The sequence below is a fragment of the Astyanax mexicanus genome, chromosome 11 (genome assembly GCF_023375975.1).
Source record: "Astyanax mexicanus isolate ESR-SI-001 chromosome 11, AstMex3_surface, whole genome shotgun sequence".
Lineage (NCBI taxonomy): Eukaryota > Metazoa > Chordata > Actinopteri > Characiformes > Acestrorhamphidae > Astyanax > Astyanax mexicanus.
This window is the reverse complement of record NC_064418.1, coordinates 47,430,274-47,449,236: the sequence shown is the minus strand read 5'-3', so window position 1 is coordinate 47,449,236 and position 18,963 is coordinate 47,430,274. Positions and strand designations below refer to the sequence as shown.

The following is an 18,963-nucleotide window of genomic DNA, read 5'->3' as shown; positions in this document are numbered from 1 at the left end:
CACGCTTACACACACACACACACCACAGACATGTAAGTGGCATACAGTACATCTGAGAGCTGAAAGAGCTGGAACATTCCTCAACGCTGAGGCTCCAGTGTTTAAAGAAGCCTAAAGCCCTTCACCCCAAACACCACCCCCCCAAACATACACACACACACACACAAACCTTCTCACACACTCTACATGCTCTCATCTATCCCCACAATACTGACACTACAGTTTCATTATGGGGACATGATAATTCACAGTAAAAGATTAAACGTTCAATGTAGAAAATTAATAATTCATAATAGATATTCAGTATTTAATAGTGGATTCTGAATAATTCATGATAGATTCTGAATAATTTAAAATTTCTAGTAGATGCTGAGTATTTAATAGTGCATTTTGAATAATAATTTTAATAAAGTCATGGTAAGTATTATCAACACAATATTATCGTACAATAAATGGACATGACCTCAAATATATCGTCTATCATGTTTATTTGCATGTTGGTTCACATATATAACAGTGAACAGTATTTAAGCCAGTCATGCTAAATGACCAATCAGTGCTATAATAACTGTTGTTTTTTTAAAGGGTATAAATGCATTGTTATGCTGCTGTTTTATCATGATGTCAGTGGCTTCTAATGGTCTCAAAATGACAATAATATTGTTTATTGCAATCATTTCTGGGATAATATATTGTCCACAAAAAATAATATCTTGACAGGCCTGGATACTGATTATTTCATAGTGAATTCTGAATAATTCTGTGTGTTTCAGGTGCTGTATGATGTGCGTGGTGTTCTGGAGAAGAACAGAGACACTTTCAGAGATGATATCTTAAACATGCTGAAGGACAGCAGGCTGGACTTCATCTACGACCTGTTTGAGAGGGTGGGCAGCAGGAATGGAGAGGACACGCTGAAGATGGGAACCGCCCGCAGAAAACCCACCGTCAGCTCACAGTTCAGGGTCAGACAGTAATACAGTATATTAATCATTAATAACACTTAACATTATTCAATCATATTTATTTTTGTATTTATTATTACAATGTATGTAACTACTGTGTTTCAGGATTCCCTCCACGCCCTCATGGCGACTCTAAGTGCCTCCAATCCTTTCTTCGTCCGCTGCCTCAAACCCAACATGGATAAGGTAGGAATGACCTCAGTTCATCTGATCAGGACTGACTCTGAGTCAGAATCAGAATAAGAGTCGATGTTAGACTCAGCGTCACTGGAAGACAGATGAAAAAGCCTCTACAATCTTGACTTTACAAGAAAATGAAAATATTATCTTAACTTTGAATGGAAGTGAATCTAAAAAGATTTTATTCCAAGTAATTTTGAGGCATTTCTATTGGTCTATTCATCCAGAATCCGTTACACAGTCTACAGAACAGCTACTGGGTTAAAATTGAAAACTAAAACCAGAAGAAAAGTTTTAAAATACATGTTTTTCACTGGAAAGCAGCAGTAGAATCACGGTTAGAATCAGAATCGCTGAGTCAGAATCACAACTATTGTGACTCACGTTATGATTCTGACTCAGGAGTCAGTATCACAGAATCAGTATACAAGTAACATTTATTCAGACTCAGTATCAGAGTGACAATCAGGAGCAGAAACAAAATCAGCACCACAGTCTGAAGCAGAATTGTAGAATCAATTCACAGAGTCAGAATCAGAATGAGTCATATGATTCAAGTCAGAATCACAGAATTAGAATCAAAATGAGTCACTGTTGGAGCCAGAATTGCTTAGTCAGAATCACAGAGTCAGAATCAGAATAAGTCACTCTTAGTTCAAATCAATAAAAAGTGTGTCAAAATCAGTGCCACAGTCTGAAGCCGAATTGCAGAATCAGAGTCACAGAGTCAGATTCAGAATGAGTCACTGTTGGAGTCAGAATCTGCAATTCTGACACTTAACAGTGACTCATACTCTGATTAAGAGTAAGAATAAGAATCAGAATAATTCACTGTTGAAGTTAGATATGCTAAGTAAAAATCACAAAATTAAGAGTATGAGTCACTCTTATTCAGAATCAGTATCAGATTGAAAATCAGGAACAGAAACAAAATCTGAATCACTGAATCACTATTTGAGTCAGTCATAATCCATGTTAAAATAATAGAGTTGTAGAGTCAGAATTAATTTCAGAATCAGTGCCATATTTGTATGTGAGTCAGTGTGTGAATCAGTGTGGAGGTCTGGCCTTTTTCTATCCTCAGCACCACCATCACTGTACTGCAGTATAACAGCCTCTGTGTGCACACCGAGTGTGTATATATGTGTGTGTGTGTGTGTGTGTGTGTGTGTGTGTGTGTGTGTGAGGAGTGTGAACAGTGCTGCAGTGTGTGGTGGGTGGTGGGTGGTGTTGGGGGTCTTTGTGTGAATCTGCTCTGGCTCTTCTGCCAGCACATTCCAAACCCACCCGCGCAGGGGTCAGAGGTCACGGCTGCCCGCTCTCACTGCAGCCAGCCCAGCGTCACACAGCTGACCTGCACCGGAGGAATGCAGTGATAACACACACACACACACACACACACCCACACACACACACACACACACACACACACTCTGTGAGGCTGTTTCATTGAAAGACTGAGCTAATATCAGTGCAGTAAGGAAGAAATACACTAAACTGTGGTCAATACACTATGGACAAAAGTATTGGGACACCTGCTCATTTATTGTTTCTTATGAACAATTAGGTTTCATCGTAACAATTTTGATATTTTGAAGTTATTGAAATCAGAACATTGCATTGCAATTAGCAGCTCAATGCTAGCTAACAACCCAACTCAGCAGTAAGGATCGGAGCATGTTAACTGTTTTCTGAGATAAATTAAATGCTAACTTCTCCTCTTTTATAGGATTCTCTTTTTTATTTCATGACTCATATTCATATGACCATGTTCCCCTTCTCTCCAGAATGCAGATAAGTTTGATCCGGACATTGTGCTGAATCAGCTGCGGTATTCTGGCATGCTGGAAACGGTGAAGATCCGCCGGGCAGGATTCCCTGTCCGCAGAAACTTCTCCGATTTCCTCAACAGGTGAGAAACACACTCACACACCTGATATCACTCGCTCATCTTCTCTAATAATGCTCAGTTTACCAACGGACAGGTGTAACTCTGACCACACACTGATTCCAATCAGGTCTGATTCGGTGAATCAGCAAATCTCACATTTCACCCTGAACTGAACTGATCTAAACTCATATGAACTGAACCGATTCAGACTGAAGTGATCTGATCTGAACTCTACTGAACTAATAAGACATGATATATGATAGATAGATATGATATGATATATAATAAACTGATTCTCATTTGTTATGAACTGATCTGATCTAATCCAAACTGATCTGATTCAGACTGAACTGATTGGCCATGAAATATGATAGATATGATACAACATAAACTGATTCAGACTGATCTAATCTGACCTGATCTAAACTGAACTGATTCTGACCGATCTGATCTGATCTGAACTGAAATGAATCAAACCAGACTAAACAGCCCCACATTGCACAGATCCAATCCGAACTGAATTAAACTGAAATAATTAGACTAGAAGAACAGGGTGATTTTTAAGTACTAACAGCGCCCCCCTGTGCAGAATACAAACTGTTAAACGTGAGTGAGCGAGTGAGTGAATAAGCGAGTGAGTGAATAAACAAGTCACCAGGTGCTTTACATACAAAAAACACTGGTTGTAAAAAGTAAATAAACAGAAAAAACACACACACAAAAACATTTTTATCTTATGTTAATGTATATTATTTTAATCAGTCGTAATGTTGTGTAATGGTTCTGCAGGTACCGTGTGCTTCTAAAAGAAAAAAGACAGACAAACGTGGAGGAGAGGAGGAAGTGCGGCGACCTCCTCACTCTGTATGATAACACCAGGAAAGAGTGGCAACTGGGCAAGACAAAGGTACACACACACACACACACACACAGATATACTGTAAGTTATAGTCCTAATAAAGTTATAGTTGAGGTATAGTGGAATAAGGAGTTACAGTTGAGTTGTAGAGGTGTAAGTAGAGTTATAGTAGAGTTCTAGTGGAGTCAATAGACTTATAGTGGATTGAGCCGGGTTATAGGAGAGTTGTAGTGATGGGTAGAGTTGTAGTAGAGTTATATTGAATTGATTAGACTTTTGTGGAGTGAAATTATAGTAGTTTGGGTAGAGTTATAGTAAAGTGAGTAGTGTTATAGTTATAATACTGTAATAGTAGATTAAGCTGGGTTATAGTAGAGTTATATTGATGACTATAGTTGTAGTTGAGTTTTAGTGGATTGAGTCTGGTTATAGTAGAGTTATAGTGATGAGTAGAGTCATAGTAGAGTTATAATGGATTGAGTCTGGGTATAGTGATGAGTAGAGTTGTAGTAGAGTTATAATGGATTGATTAGGCTGGAGTGACTGAAATTATAGCAGTTTGGGTAGTTATAGTAAAGTGAGTAGTGTTATAGTTATAATAGAGTTATAGTAGATTAAGCTGAGTTATAGTAGAGTTATATTGATGACTATAGTTGTAGTAGAGTTTAAGTGGATTGAGTCTGGTTATAGTAGAGTTATAGTGATGAGTAGAGATGTAGTAGAGTTATAATGGATTAAGTAGTACAGTAAGTTATAAGTGTAGCTAAAATATAAAATAGTGACTCAGTCAGGAAGTGAGGTTTTGGCAAATCAGTGGTGGTGAATGGTGTTATAATCTGATTGGGTGTCAGAATAAGCTGCAGTAGAGGACTTACACTCTCACACTGCTCTGTCACACACACACACACACACACACACACACAGTGTGCTGGTGGAGAGCTGAATAGAGTCATGCCTGGCTGATTGTCAGGCTGTTAAATAGCCTCATTGTTGTGCAGGGCTGGTTGACTCCAATTTGTTCTCTGAGCAGTAAACCATTAAGATCAGCTGCTGGAGCTCATCCTGCCCCTCCACCCGCACTGCTGACCTGCACACAGCCTCACCCACCCTTACTGAGCCTCGTCCAATCAGATTCATCCTTATTCACCTCACTGAGCTTCACACAGCCTAACTGGCCTTCACCTATTCTCATTCAGCCTCACTCAGCCTCACTGACTACTGATTTGAGTGTATTCTAATGTTATATAGAACTAATGACAGGTAGACACTCTGACCATTGACTCATTTGGATTTATTGTAATGTTATATATAATGGATAAAGGGTTAATTAAGGGTAGACACTCTCAAAACCCACTGTAGGTTATAGTCCTAGTAAAGTAATAGTAGAGGTATAATGGAGTGAGTTATAGCTGAGTGCTAGTGGCATCAATAGAGTTATAATGGATTGAGCCGGGTTATAGTAGAGTTATGAAATAAGTAGAGTTGTAGTAGAGTTATAGTGGATTGAGCTGAGTCATAGTAGAGTAATGGAATAAGTAGAGTTTTAGTAGCGTTATAGTGGATTGATTACATTTATTGTGGTGTGACTAAAGTTATAGTAGTTTGGGTAGAGTCATAGTAAAGTGAGTAGAGTTATAGACAGGTAGATAGATAGATAGATAGATAGATAGATAGATAGATAGATAGATAGATAGATAGATAGATAGATAGATAGATAGATAGATAGATAGATAGATAGATAGATAGATAGATAGATAGATAGATAGATAGATAGATAGATTTAGTATAGTTGTATAGTATAGTTGTAGTAGAGTTATAGTGGATTGAGCTGGGTTATATTAGAGTTATAGTGATGAGTAGAGTTGTAGTAGAGTAATAGTGGATTGAGCCGGGTCATAGTAGAGTAATAAAATAAGTAGAGTTGTAGTAGAGTTATAGTGGATTGAGCTGGGTTATAGTAGAGTAATGGAACAAGTAGAGTTGTAGTAGAGTTATAGTGGATTGAGCTGGGTTATAGTAGAGTAATGAAATAAGTAGAGTTGTAGTAGAGTTATTGTGGATTGAGCTGGGTTATAGTAGAGTAATGGAATAAGTAGAGTTGTAGTAGAGTTATAGTGGATTGAGCTGGGTTATAGTAGAGTAATGGAATAAGTAGAGTTTTAGTAGAGTTATAGTGGATTGATTAAATTTATTGTGGTGTGACTAAAGTTATAGTAGTTTGGGTAGAGTCATAGTAAAGTGAGTAGAGTTATAGACAGGTAGATAGATAGATAGGTAGATAGATAGATAGATAGATAGATAGATAGATAGATAGATAGATAGATAGATAGATAGATAGATAGATAGATAGATAGATAGATAGATAGATAGATAGATAGATAGATAGATAGATTTAGTATAGTTGTATAGTATAGTTGTAGTAGAGTTATAGTGGATTGAGCTGGGTTATATTAGAGTTATAGTGATGAGTAGAGTTGTAGTAGAGTAATAGTGGATTGAGCCGGGTCATAGTAGAGTAATAAAATAAGTAGAGTTGTAGTAGAGTTATAGTGGATTGTGCTGGGTTATAGTAGAGTAATGGAATAAGTAGAGTTGTAGTAGAGTTATTGTGGATTGAGCTGGGTTATAGTAGAGTAATGAAATAAGTAGAGTTGTAGTAGAGTTATAGTGGATTGAGCTGGGTTATAGTAGAGTAATGGAATAAGTAGAGTTGTAGTAGAGTTATTGTGGATTGAGCTGGGTTATAGTAGAGTAATGAAATAAGTAGAGTTGTAGTAGAGTTATAGTGGATTGAGCTGGGTTATAGTAGAGTAATGGAATAAGTAGAGTTTTAGTAGCGTTATAGTGGATTGAGCTGAGTCATAGTAGAGTAATGGAATAAGTAGAGTTTTAGTAGTGTTATAGTGGATTGATTACATTTATTGTGGTGTGACTAAAGTTATAGTAGTTTGGGTAGAGTCATAGTAAAGTGAGTAGAGTTGTAGTTATAGTAGAGTTAAAGTGATGAGTAGAGTTGTAGTAGAGTTATAGTGGACCGAGCTGGGTTGTAATAGAGTTGCAATGAAGAGTAGAGTTGTAGTAGAGTAGTAATAGATTGATTGAGTAGTACAGAAGTGAGAAGTGTAGCTAAAATATAAAATAGTGACTCACAGACGTTATGTTTATTTTGGTTTATTCTAATGTCATATAAAGTTAATTACAAAAACAGTTTTACTTATAATAAAATTAATATAAATAACTAAGTGAAATATATTCATTCGTATTTCATTAGTAAAATCAGCCTTCATTTCTGAAATAAGGCTTTCAGAATTTAGAGGCACTGTTGGTGCGTGTGATTCTGAGGCAGGCTGTGGAGTGTGGTTTTATTTTATAGAATCTGTGTGTAATTATACCATAGTATGAGTGTTAAACATTCCCAGTATTGGGGGGTTGTGTGGGAAGGGGAAGGATGTGGTCAAGGAAACTTCCTCCTGTGTGTGCGCACGTGTGTGTGTGTGTGTGTTGCAGCTGTGTGTCAGGGATTACAGGAACATCTGTGTCACAGGCTGCAGGAAGTCTCACAAAGGGCTTTGAGACCCTGTAGAACCCTGTGTGTGAAAATATATATAAAAGTAATGGAGGTTTATACTTCACCAATCAGAACTGCTATGAGGTTTTGTGGGGAAGGGCAGGGGTGGTGTTGGTGAGGGGTGTCGGGGCACTAGGGTGTTAGTGGCAGATTTAGTGGCAGAAAGTGAGCACAGGGACTGTAGTGCTAAAGGGGGATACAGTGTAAACAGAAGTGCTTAGCGGTCTAATACTAGATCTGTGTATTTTTAAATTTGTTTGTGCAAAAACTAAAGATAATGGTCCAAAATAGCTGCTGAAATTAGAATGATTTAAGATTAAAATGACTAGACAAGCTCACAGACTCTGGTCAAACTTATAATTTACATTTTTAACTGGAGATAATATTGTTATTTTTATGATCTAAGTACTAATTTCCATCAGGATATACAAAATCCTGAAATAAAAAAAATCCTACTCATCAAAAATGGCGCACCTGGGTGATTCTGTTTGTGTGTTGCTCTGCATCGTCTTCTTTGGAAAGGTATTGGCAGGATCACTAATTTTACCCTAGAAAAAACAATGCTTTTTTAAATTTGTCAATTTGTCCATTTGTTTTCTGTGAAGCAGCTGAAAGAGTTTGATGTCATATGGAATTAAATTATTGTATTTGGATCCATTTGAATGCTCCTTTATTGCGACATCACAATAAGAAAACCTGCATAGAACCACCCTGTTTCTACCCCTCACCCGTCAACCCCCTCCAGAGTCCCACCTACTAGAACTTTAGTTGACGAAACACCATTTTAATTACTAAATTTTGGTTGAGAATCTTAAGACAGTACACAGCATGATTAGCCAGCAGACGTCTTCTGAGGGAGGGATCTATACCTACAGTCTGTGGCAAGTCAGCAGATGAGGGATAAGACTTTCGTGCTTCTATTGCAATTCATCATGAACTTGCTTGTTGTGTTTTACTGGTCGGTAACAGCTTATTTGCATAAAAGTGACAAGAGCTCTTAAGCGGCTAATTCCGAAAGAGGCTAAAAGTAGCAAGAATAGAGCTGGTGAGATCTTAATCCTTATGTGAGAGTGATTTAGTGCAATGAACTTTGTGAACATGTTTTGTCTAAAACATACACCGATTTTAACTTGTGTAAAAAGTTATGTGAGTTTAATATATCCACTTTAAAAAGTTATGAACATTTCAATTAAAACTTATTTAATTTTTAAGTTGCTGTGATTGTAGTTGGCTGGTCTAAGAGAGAATCAAGGGTTAAATTTTTGTTCTAGTCTAGCTCTGAGGAGAGGAGTGGGTTAAACAGAGGGCGAGCCTCCCACACTTGGACAGAGAGAGATAGAGAGAGAGAGAGGGAGAGGGAGAGAGGGTGTGTCTGTATGCAGTCAGGCTGGTGGAGCTGGAGCAGGAAGTGGCTGAGCTGAGTTTCTGCACAATGGCAAATCAGCTCCACTAGCGCGCACACACACACACACACACACACACACACACACACACTCAGAGCTATAACCCCGCCCTCCCCCTGCTCCCCACTACAGGTCTTCCTGAAGGAAGTGTTGGAGCAGAGGCTGGAGAGAGAGCGGGACGCGGTGCGGAGAGCAGCGGGCATGCTCATCAGAGCCCACATACTGAGCTATGTGGCAAGGTCAGTACTGTCTGTGCCTGTGTGCATGTGTGTGTGTGCGTGTGTGTGTGTGTGTGTGCATTAGAAGTGTGAGTATAGTTGTGTGTGCAGCCAGAGCTCTGTTGAGTATGAGTTGTTGCACATTGAGAATGACTGTACATGCAAGTGTGTGTGTGTGTGGTTCTAAATGTGTGTGTGTGTGTGTGTGACGGTTTATGTATAAACATTAGAGTTACCTAACTCTGCTACAGTGATGGCTGTTTGAGGTTTAACCCTTCCCTGGGTGTAGTTCTGCTCTCACTTTTATCAGATTAAATCTATAAAAGAGTTCTCTCTCTACATTGGTAAAGTAGTGTAACTCATTTTTGCTGCAATTTAGAAATATATAGAACACATTTATACAGTTTTGGAAGCAGAGTTTGTGACATCATAAGTTTTTTAGAAAGAGGAACAAGAATTTGGTTTAAAATAATGTTTTATTTTAATGTTAAGAGTTTTCTGAGCTCAGTACAGGGTCAAAATGATCCAAACACGCTTTTAGATTATTATTATATAAATTCAGCAGCGCTAAAAGTCCCAGTATATCTTTTAATTTGCCAAGATTAACTTTCCTGCTAGTGATCATGATGGACTACAACTGATAGCGGCTTCTTTTTGTTTTATGTTTCTCAAATAAAAAGTAAAAAAGAGTTTGGTTGGCAACACCAACTGGTAAAAATTAGAGGTGTAAGAAAATATTGAAATTATAGGAGTATCACAATATTTTTTTGCTATACTGTATTGTCGATTGTGTTGTATTTTTTCTGGTAAATTCCACTGTTCTAATTGCATAAAAAGTAACCTTTCATTTTACTGAGATTTCATAAATATGATAGTGTGAGTTTTCCTAAAATTTGGTTTATTGCATTACCCCTGTATCATGACACTTATTATATTGCCAAATTTTGCCAATACACAGCCCTGTTAAACATGGTGGTGGGAGCATCACACTGCTTACCAGCTGGTGCTGTTTTATGTGGTACAAAGAAGCTTTCAGCTGTAGCCCATCATGATCACTAACAGGATATTAAGAGACTTATTTTACTTTAGTTAAAAGACATTTTGTAATTTTCAGCACCACTGAATCAATAGTCTAACTGTCTGTGTGGAAATTTTTTATTCTGTAAGATTATATATATTTTTAAAGATATAGAATATTATTTACTGTATTTACTGGTTCAGAAAAAGAAACTGAAATCTTTGGAAGAACAAAGCAAAACATTTTGGAAGAAAACTCTTACAGTGTGGGCAGTGGAGCGGCTCTGTGTAATCATCAGCTCTCAGAGAGTCTGGCCTTTAATAAGTTTAACTTTTAACTAAGACCTTAACTGTGGCTCCTTACATCAGGATGGACAGTTTGGTAACAATTTACACAATACTGAATCTATTTAAACAGTGAAAATAAATAAAGTTTTGCAAAAAAATATTCATAATGTGATCAGTTATTAATTAGAGCATTCAGATTTTAAAAGTACAATTGTTATGTGTGCAGCATTTTTTAAAGTATAGTATTTAAAGTGCATTTTTCTAAAACATGTTGTTTTATAAGTATATTTTATAAGTAAATATATATTATAAGTATATTTTAGAAGTATATTTCTAAAATTGCTGTATTTCTGATAGCATAATATTTTTTAAAAGTACAGTATTTTTAAACAAGCTGTATTTCTAATAGAATAGTTTTTTTAAAAGTACAATATTTCTAAAATTGCTGTATTTCTAATGGAATAGTATTTTTAAAAGTACAGTATTTTTAAACAAGCTGTATTTCTAATAGAATAGAATTTTTTAAAAGTACAGTATTTTTAAACAAGCTGTATTTCTTATAGAAAAGTCTTTTTAAAAGTACAATATTTAAAAAATGCTGTATTTTTAATATAATAGTACTTTATTAGAACAGTATTTCTAAAAGTGCTATATTCTGAATAGTATTAGAACAGTCTTTTAAAAAGTAGTGTTTCTAAAATTGCAGTATTAAAAAAAACAAATAGCCGTGTGGAGCAACAGTGGTTAAAGTGTGTAAATAAGTGTGTGAATATTAAATATAGGTTTCCATATTTTTGCATGTTGAATTTGCATGTCTTTTCCTCTTAAACTTCACAGAACCACCCGATGGTTCCAGACTGTAATTCCTCCTCCTATAACCTAAAAATAACTCAGCTGGTTGTTTATTTCTGTGTAATTACAGAATAATAAACTTTAGACTGTAATAAACATCACAAGTTAAGAGGATAAACTCTTCGGCGTCTGTAATAAAAACGTGCTGAAATGTTTTCTATATTTAAAAGCTAAAATCTGGTGAAGAATCAGATCTTGAGCCGACTTCCCTCCTCTGTTTTTCTTCACAGGAAGCACTACAGGAAAATCCGTGCCAGCACAATCACCATTCAGAAGAACTACCGCGCTCACTTCTGGAGGAAGGTGTTCCTGCGGGTTCGCACCGCCGCCGTGGTCCTGCAGAAACACCGCCGGGGACAGGTCGCCCGCAGCCACTGCCAGCAGCTCCGCGAGCAGAGGAAGAGGGAGGAAGAGGAGAGGAGGAGACGGGAGGAGGAGGAGAGGAGGATAAGGGAGGAGGAGGAGAGGAGACGAGCAGAGGAGGAGCTGAGGCTTCTGGAGGAGAAAAGGAAAAGAGAAGAAGAGGAGAGACAGCGGCGTCTGGAAGAGGAAGAGCAGAGGAGGAAAGAGGAGCAGGAACAGGAAGCTCTCCGGAAACAGCAGGAAGAGGAGGAGCTCAGGAGGAAGCAGGAGACCGAGGAGAGAGCTGCAGCTCACAGCAGGTACACTCACGATCTCAGAAACATCTCCAAACTATTCCAACTGTTCCAAAAACTGTTTAAAACTATCACAAACTCTTCTAAACCATACTTAATGTTCCCAGCCAATCCCATACTATCCTTATGCTTCCAAAACTTTCTCAATCATTCCCCAAATCCATCTATAGCTCTCCAAAACCATCCCAAAGTCCCAACCATTTCCAAAACTGTTTTCAACCCTCCTAAACCATCCAAAACACTCCCAACCTTTACCAAACTTTTAAAAGTGTTTACCCAACCCTCTAAAACCATCCCAAACTCCCTAAACTGATCTCTCCCAGCTGTTCCACAAACTTTTCCAACTAAAACTCTCCTAAACCATCCGAATCTCGCCCAACTGTTTGCCCAACTTCTAAACCATCCCAAACTGTCCAACTATTTCCCAAACTCTCGCAAGCCAACTCGCAAGAAACTCTCATAAATCATCCAGAAGCCACCACAAACTCTTCCAGTTGTTCCACAAACTCCCACTTTCCCCTTAACCATCCTAAATTCTCAACATTATCCCAAACTCATCCCAGCCATTCCTCCAAATTTGCCAAAACCCTCCACACACCTTTGATACTTTTCTATCATTTTCCATTCTTTCCCAAACCTTTCCACAAATAGTTCCAGCCCACATGTCTTTTCAAATGTTCAACCTTTTTGTACCCTCTTCAATTCACACAAACCTTTTACAAACTGGCACAAACTTTCAAAACTCTTCCAGACCCTTCATATCTTTGGCAATCCCAAGCTATCTCAACCATTCTCAAATTCTTTCAAAACTCTTTAAAATTTTCCCAGCCTAGACCTACATTTTAAAGATGTTGTTACATTACCAGGTTTACAGGAATCTTGATAGTAAGACAAATAATCAAACAATACACTAAAGAAAAAAACCCTTAGCATAAGATTCACCTTCCCAGCTATGCAGCTGAGACATTACCTATTCACCCACCGCTCCTAAAATTGTTTCAAAAACTCCTCCAAACTGTTCCAGAACCTTCCCAAATTCTCACATATCTTTGCAGCCCCTCAGGAGCCATCCCAAACTCTTTCCAGTCTCTGAAATCCCTTCCAAACTCTCCCAGACTCTCCCACACACCCCAAACACTCCCCTGTCCTGATCTGAATTTAGGGCATTTAAAATCTCTGTCCGTAATCTGCTCAGAATAAACGGATTCATTCCCTGCTTGTCTGTCCCTCTAGGAATCATCTGGAAACAAATCACCATTGTGCCAAGGTAATGCAGCATATCAGCGCATATTTTATTTAGTGAAGATCCCACAAGGGAGCTGATTGTGTTCTGTCTGATTGTAAATTCTGCTGATTAGAACAGTGCTAGATAATCTGGGGTAGAACTGGGTCAGGTAGAAATGAGCCTGTATGACAGTGGGTTTTGTGTGTTTGGTGCTGCTGCAGAGGGAGGTGCGGGTGTCCCGCGGCGGCTGGCAGTACTCCTCTGAGGAGGAGAGTCGGCAGATGGAGGAGATCCTGCGGCTGGAGCGAGAGATCGAGCGTCTGCAGCAGCAGAGGGAGGACGGCGTGGCGCTGCTGAACGAGAGTTCGCGGGAGGAGCTCCGTCAGCGCCGGGACGCCGAGATCTACCGTCTGGAGAAGGAAGCTTCTCGCGTCGCAACGGAGTTCCTGGAGATGCTGGACTTTGGGGGGCTGGAGCAGTCACTGTCCAGCGAGGAAAACCTTCACGATCCGGGCGAGAGCACGGCTCCGCTGGCTGAGGACGAGGTGGATGAGGGTTTTCACGCTGAGGACGAATGCGTGCCTCTTCCAGAGCTGCCTACTCCAGCTGCTGCCCCTCTGGACCCGACCGTCTTGTCCAACCTTCCTCCTCCACCAGCCGCATTCTCTCAGGGCTCTATGGACGCTTCCACCTCAAAACCCATCTCAAACAGACACAGCAGACTTTTAGAACTCCCTACCCCACTGACCCCTTCTCCACTGACCCCTGCTGCACCACCCCCAACCCCAGCTCCAGCTCCCCCACCCCCACCACCACCACCCCCATGTTTAACAGCTCCAGCTGCTCCATCTGCTGGAGGTTACAGTGAACTACAAAAGGTCTTCAGACAGTCGGATGAGGATTTACCTGAACAGGAGTTCAACTTCAGCATCCTGCCGGACACAGAGTCCGACTACGACCAGGAGGAGTTTGAGGAGGCTCCAGGGAGCAATACAGACGGCAACCTCACTGACGAGGAGGTGCTGAGGAGGTCCTCCTGCACCTTCAACAGCATGGACTCCTTCAGAGGCAGCTCTGACTCTGTAAGTAACAAAATGCAGATTCTATACAAGTCTCCTTATTATACCCTGGTTTGTAGAGAATTTGAAAGGTTTTGTAAAAGATAGATCTGTCTGAACAGATTATAGTGGAAATTAGGATTAGATTTGACACAGTACAGCTGTACAATTATAGTCAAAAGTTTGGGAAAAAAACTTCAGTAGGAATAGAAGTAAGAGAAACTCTGCAGTTATCAGAGTATCCTTTTTAGTTTTAACTACAGATTTTGCTTAAATAAGATTTTGATAGTTTTATTCTGAATATTGCTATAAGCACACATTGCCATTTTTAAAGACTAGGTATAGTTGTAAAAGCTAATGTCTAGTTTTAGGTGTTAGAGCTGGAGTTTGGTAATAATGGCTGGGGATTAGTGTTTACTGATTGGGATTAGGTCTTAGATTTTGGGGTTTTGGTTTAGAGCAGGGGTGTCCACATTTTTTTGTTGGGGGCCAGAAGCAGAAACATATGTGCAGTCACTGGCCACAGACTCTTTAATAAAAAATAAATAATGAAATATACCACTTATAATAATACATTTTCTCGATTACTATCATTTACACACCATTTTATTTGAGTTACTATCTTTATCTATCTTGGACAGTGTTGTGTAAATTAAGATTTTTCATGTTGATGTTTCGTTTCATAATGTCTCTTAATATTAAACTCCTTAATTACGGCAACTGATTCCTGACAAATTAAAAACACACATTTCCCTCTGAACTCAGTTAAAAAATAGTAATTTTCCCAATGTGCCTGAAATTTTCTGCATTATCTGCACTATTGCTGCTTTTAGACTCTTTGTCCCGTTTTTCGTGCTTAAAGTGAGCGCTCTCGCTGCTTTTATACTCTTTGGCCTGTTTTTTGCACTACAAGTGAGCGCTCTCGCTGCATTTAGACTCTTTGGCCCGTTTTTCACGCTACAAGTGAGCACTCTCGCTGCATTTAGACTCTTTGGCCCATTCTTTGCGCTACAAGTGAGCACTCTCGCTGCATTTAGACTCTTTGGCCCGTTTTTCACGCTACAAGTGAGCAGTCTCCCTGCTTTTAGAATCTTTGGCCCGTTTTTCACGGTATTACTGAACACTCTCGCTGCTTTTAGACTCTTTGGCCCATTTTTCGCGCTACAAGTGAGCGCTCTCGCCGCTTTTAGACTCTTTGGCCCGTTTTTCGCGCTACAAGTGAGCGCTCTCGCTGATTTTAGACTCTTTGGCCCGTTTTTCGCGCTTAGGGTTTAGGTCTCAGGGCTTGGGCTTTAGTTTTTAAAAGTTGGGTTTTAGGTGTTAAGAATTGGAGTTGTGGTTTATATTTTACCATTTGGGGTTACATTTTTAAAGCTTGAGGTTTGGTGTATTTTTTTAACAGTTTAAGTTTAGATGTTAGATCTTGGAGTTTTCAACGGTTGGTGTTAAGGTGTTTAAGCTCAAGGTTTAGTCTTTAATATATTGTTAATATATTGAACTGAGTAATTTCAGCTGTACTATTAGGACAGTTATGTGTTTAATTCAGGTATGACAGTCACTAGTGCTGGTCTGTAGGATGGCTGTGAGCTTTAGCTGCAGGGTAAATGTGTTGAACCTGCTGGGGGGTTGGGGAACGTTGGGAGGTGTTGGGAAGTGTTGGGGATTCCCAGGATGTTCACGCTTTAGCTGAGAGCTGACTCACCCAGTCTGATCTGATCTGTAATCTCTGGTTTGTTTTGACTGAACTGAACTCTCTGACCTGGTTGAATGTGGTTTAGGGTGCAGGGTGATTTACTGTGAGCTATAAACATTATTTGATTACCTGCCTTCCCACCTGCCATTATCTACCTACCATTACCCCTCAGTTACTACTTTCATTTATACAGGCTGAAGGATTAGTGTTTAAGGGTTTAGGGGTTAAGGATTTTTTAGAGTGTTCAGAGATTATTATTTAGAAAGGAGGTGTTATAGAGTTAGTTTTAGGGTTAGTTTCGAATTTGGGTTTAGTGCTTTGGGTTTAAGAGGTTATGGACACATGTTATGGAACTAGGGGTCAATCAGTCTTTCTCATTAAATGTGTAAAAATTAAATAATTTGGTTATAAGGGTTGTTTTAGAGGTTGGTCTTTTGGATTTAAGAATTTAAGACTTAGGTACTTATGTTTGGGTACTAGAGATTAGTGTTAGGGATTTGAGGATATAGAGTTAGTCATTAGGGATTTGTGTTTAGGAACTAGAGCTTAGTGTTTTAAGGCTTCAGTGATTGAAACTTTTCTAACTCTACCTCCATAAACCTTTAAAACACAAATCTCTAGTTCCTAAATACAAATTGTGTGTTTAAGAGTATATTTGTTTAGATTTTAAGGATTTTAGGGTACGGGTTAGTGTTTAGGGGTTTGTGTTTAAGAGCTAGAGATTAGTGTTTTAATAGGTCAGGGATGTCCAAACTATGCGGCCCGTTTCCTTTTTTGGAGCGGCCCGCGAGGTATTTTAGAAATAGAATGAAATTTGGCCCGCTGTTAAGAAGGATTTTATAATGTGAGATTCAAAGTTTGAATGCTAGGTGTCAGAAACGGGCCAAAGAGTCTAAAAGCGGCGAGAGTGCGCATTTCTAGCGCAGAAAAACAGGCCAAAGAGTCTAAAAGCGGAGAGGGTGCGCATTTCTAGCGCAGAAAAACGGGGCAAAAGAGTCTAAAAGCGGAGAGGGAGCGCATTTCTAGCGCAGAAAAACGAGCCAAAGAGTCTAAAAGCGGAGAGGGTGCGCACTTGTAGCGCAGAAAAATGGGCCAAAGAGCCAGAGAGAAATTAAACATCAATTTGAAAAATCTTAGTTTACACAACACTGTCAAAGATAAAGATAGTCAATTAAAATGGTGTGTAAATGAAATAATCAGGAAAAAAGTATTATTTAAAGTGAAATATTTCATTATTTGTTTTATTATAGAGTCTGTGGCCCGTGTCTTAAAATATATTTCTCTCTCTCCCTCTCTCTCTCTCTCTCTGCAGTTTATTGACAGTGATGATGAGAATGATGGATTTGCGGATACAGATGAGGAGGTGTCGAACGGCCGGGTCAGTCTGCTGAACGGCAGCGGTCCTCCGTACTTCCACAGCTACCTCTATATGAAGAGTGAGTGTTTAACCCCTCAATAACCTCTACAGTATACATGTATATAACATATAACTGTACAATAACTTGCTTGAATTGTATTCTCATTATTTACACTGTTCTATACATAAATATTACAGCAAAAAGCCATTCAATGTTCATTACAATTAAACAATAATTAAGATAAAATGTTCTATTTTTTGTAGTAACTACATTAAACTGAATGATCATAATCTTGCAGGTGGTCTGATGATCCCGTGGCGGCGGCGCTGGTGCGTGCTGAAGGACGAGACGTTTATGTGGTTCCGGGCGAAGCAGGACTCGGTGCGGTGCGGCTGGCTGTATAAGAAGGGTGGAGGGATGTCCACGCTGAGCCGACGCAACTGGAAGATGCGCTGGTTCGTCCTGAGAGAGGCGAAGCTGATGTACTACGAAAACGACAGCGAGGAGAAGCTGAAGGGGACCATCGACATTCGCACGGCCAAGTGAGAGACACAGATATACACCAATCAAGCATAACATTATGTTTCTAGACCCATTATCCACAGGATGCTAATGGTGGTCTATTTTTAGAGCTGTTTAAAAACTCCAGCAACACTGCTGTATCTGTGATTTTATATACTGTGGGTTCCTGAATAGTTAAGAACAACAAGGTACCAGAGCCCCACCCACTAGTCGAAGGTCTGTCATTTTGGTTGAGAAACACAGCAGGATTAGCCAGCAGACTTCGTCTGAGGGAGGGATCTGTACCTACTGTACAATCTGATCTCCTGTGTTGTTTGTGTTTACAGGGAGATTGTTGATAACCACGAGAAGGAGAACGCTCTCAACATTGTTACAGAGGACCGAACCTACCACATCTACGCAGAAACCCCAGAGGAAGCCAGGTACTGCCCACCTGCTCACTACTGACCACACCCCACACACCTGCTGACTACTGACCTCCCCACACTTCCCCACAAACACCGAACACTTCCTGTTCAGCTGGTGTTCAGAATGTGGACAGAAATCCACACTGTATTAACGTGCTGCGCCCCCGGTGGTGGTGTGTTATAATGTGTGTGTGGTGTGTTTCTCTGCAGTGGCTGGTTCAGTGTGTTGAGTCGGGTCCACAGCGCCAGCCCTGAGCAGCTGATGGAAATGCAGCATGAACAAGCCAACCCTAAAAACGCTGTGGTGAGTGATTAATAAACAGTTAATAAACAAACTAGCATTAATAAACAATATAGGAAACTTTAATTATATATATTTTTAAACCTAATCCTTAAAACATAAAACCTAAACCTTAATCCTAAACTTGAGAAAACAGATCTTTATTTATCATACACATTTTATAAAACAAAGCAAAAAGAGAAATACATTACTTAAAGAAATAGCTTAAAGCAACTCAGTATAAAAAGCACACACATTTTGAGTGTTTTAAATGGCAGTTTAATCAGTATAGTGTCACTTTATCTGTGATTTTCTCCTTTAAATGTATAGCTTGTGATCTAGAAAATAATCTGAGATGGTTTTAAACAGTTAAACAGTGTTTAACTCAGAGTTTCTGAGGAAAATAAAAGTGGGCCAAGAGTAGAGCCTTGAGGAACACCACACAGTATATAACATACGTTCACTTTAGGCTAGCAAGTCTTCATTCCTTGCCCAAATGGAAAAAAAAAATGTTTAATTTAAA

General features: G+C 39.2%; 1 protein-coding gene across 1 annotated transcript in view; it reads left to right on the top strand.

Moving 5' to 3' along the window:
* The window catches only part of myo10l3 (myosin X, like 3), an 81,876-nt gene that overhangs the window by 47,981 nt on the left and 14,932 nt on the right, over positions 1-18,963 (top strand). Inside the window, exons 16-27 of the mRNA XM_049484869.1 lie at positions 774-965; positions 1,071-1,151; positions 2,933-3,057; positions 3,826-3,943; positions 8,999-9,105; positions 11,472-11,903; positions 13,131-13,164; positions 13,344-14,204; positions 17,186-17,309; positions 17,530-17,773; positions 18,080-18,175; positions 18,371-18,464. Coding sequence (XP_049340826.1) covers positions 774-965; positions 1,071-1,151; positions 2,933-3,057; positions 3,826-3,943; positions 8,999-9,105; positions 11,472-11,903; positions 13,131-13,164; positions 13,344-14,204; positions 17,186-17,309; positions 17,530-17,773; positions 18,080-18,175; positions 18,371-18,464 — 2,508 coding nt within the window. The remainder of the gene's footprint in view (positions 1-773; positions 966-1,070; positions 1,152-2,932; positions 3,058-3,825; positions 3,944-8,998; positions 9,106-11,471; positions 11,904-13,130; positions 13,165-13,343; positions 14,205-17,185; positions 17,310-17,529; positions 17,774-18,079; positions 18,176-18,370; positions 18,465-18,963) is intronic.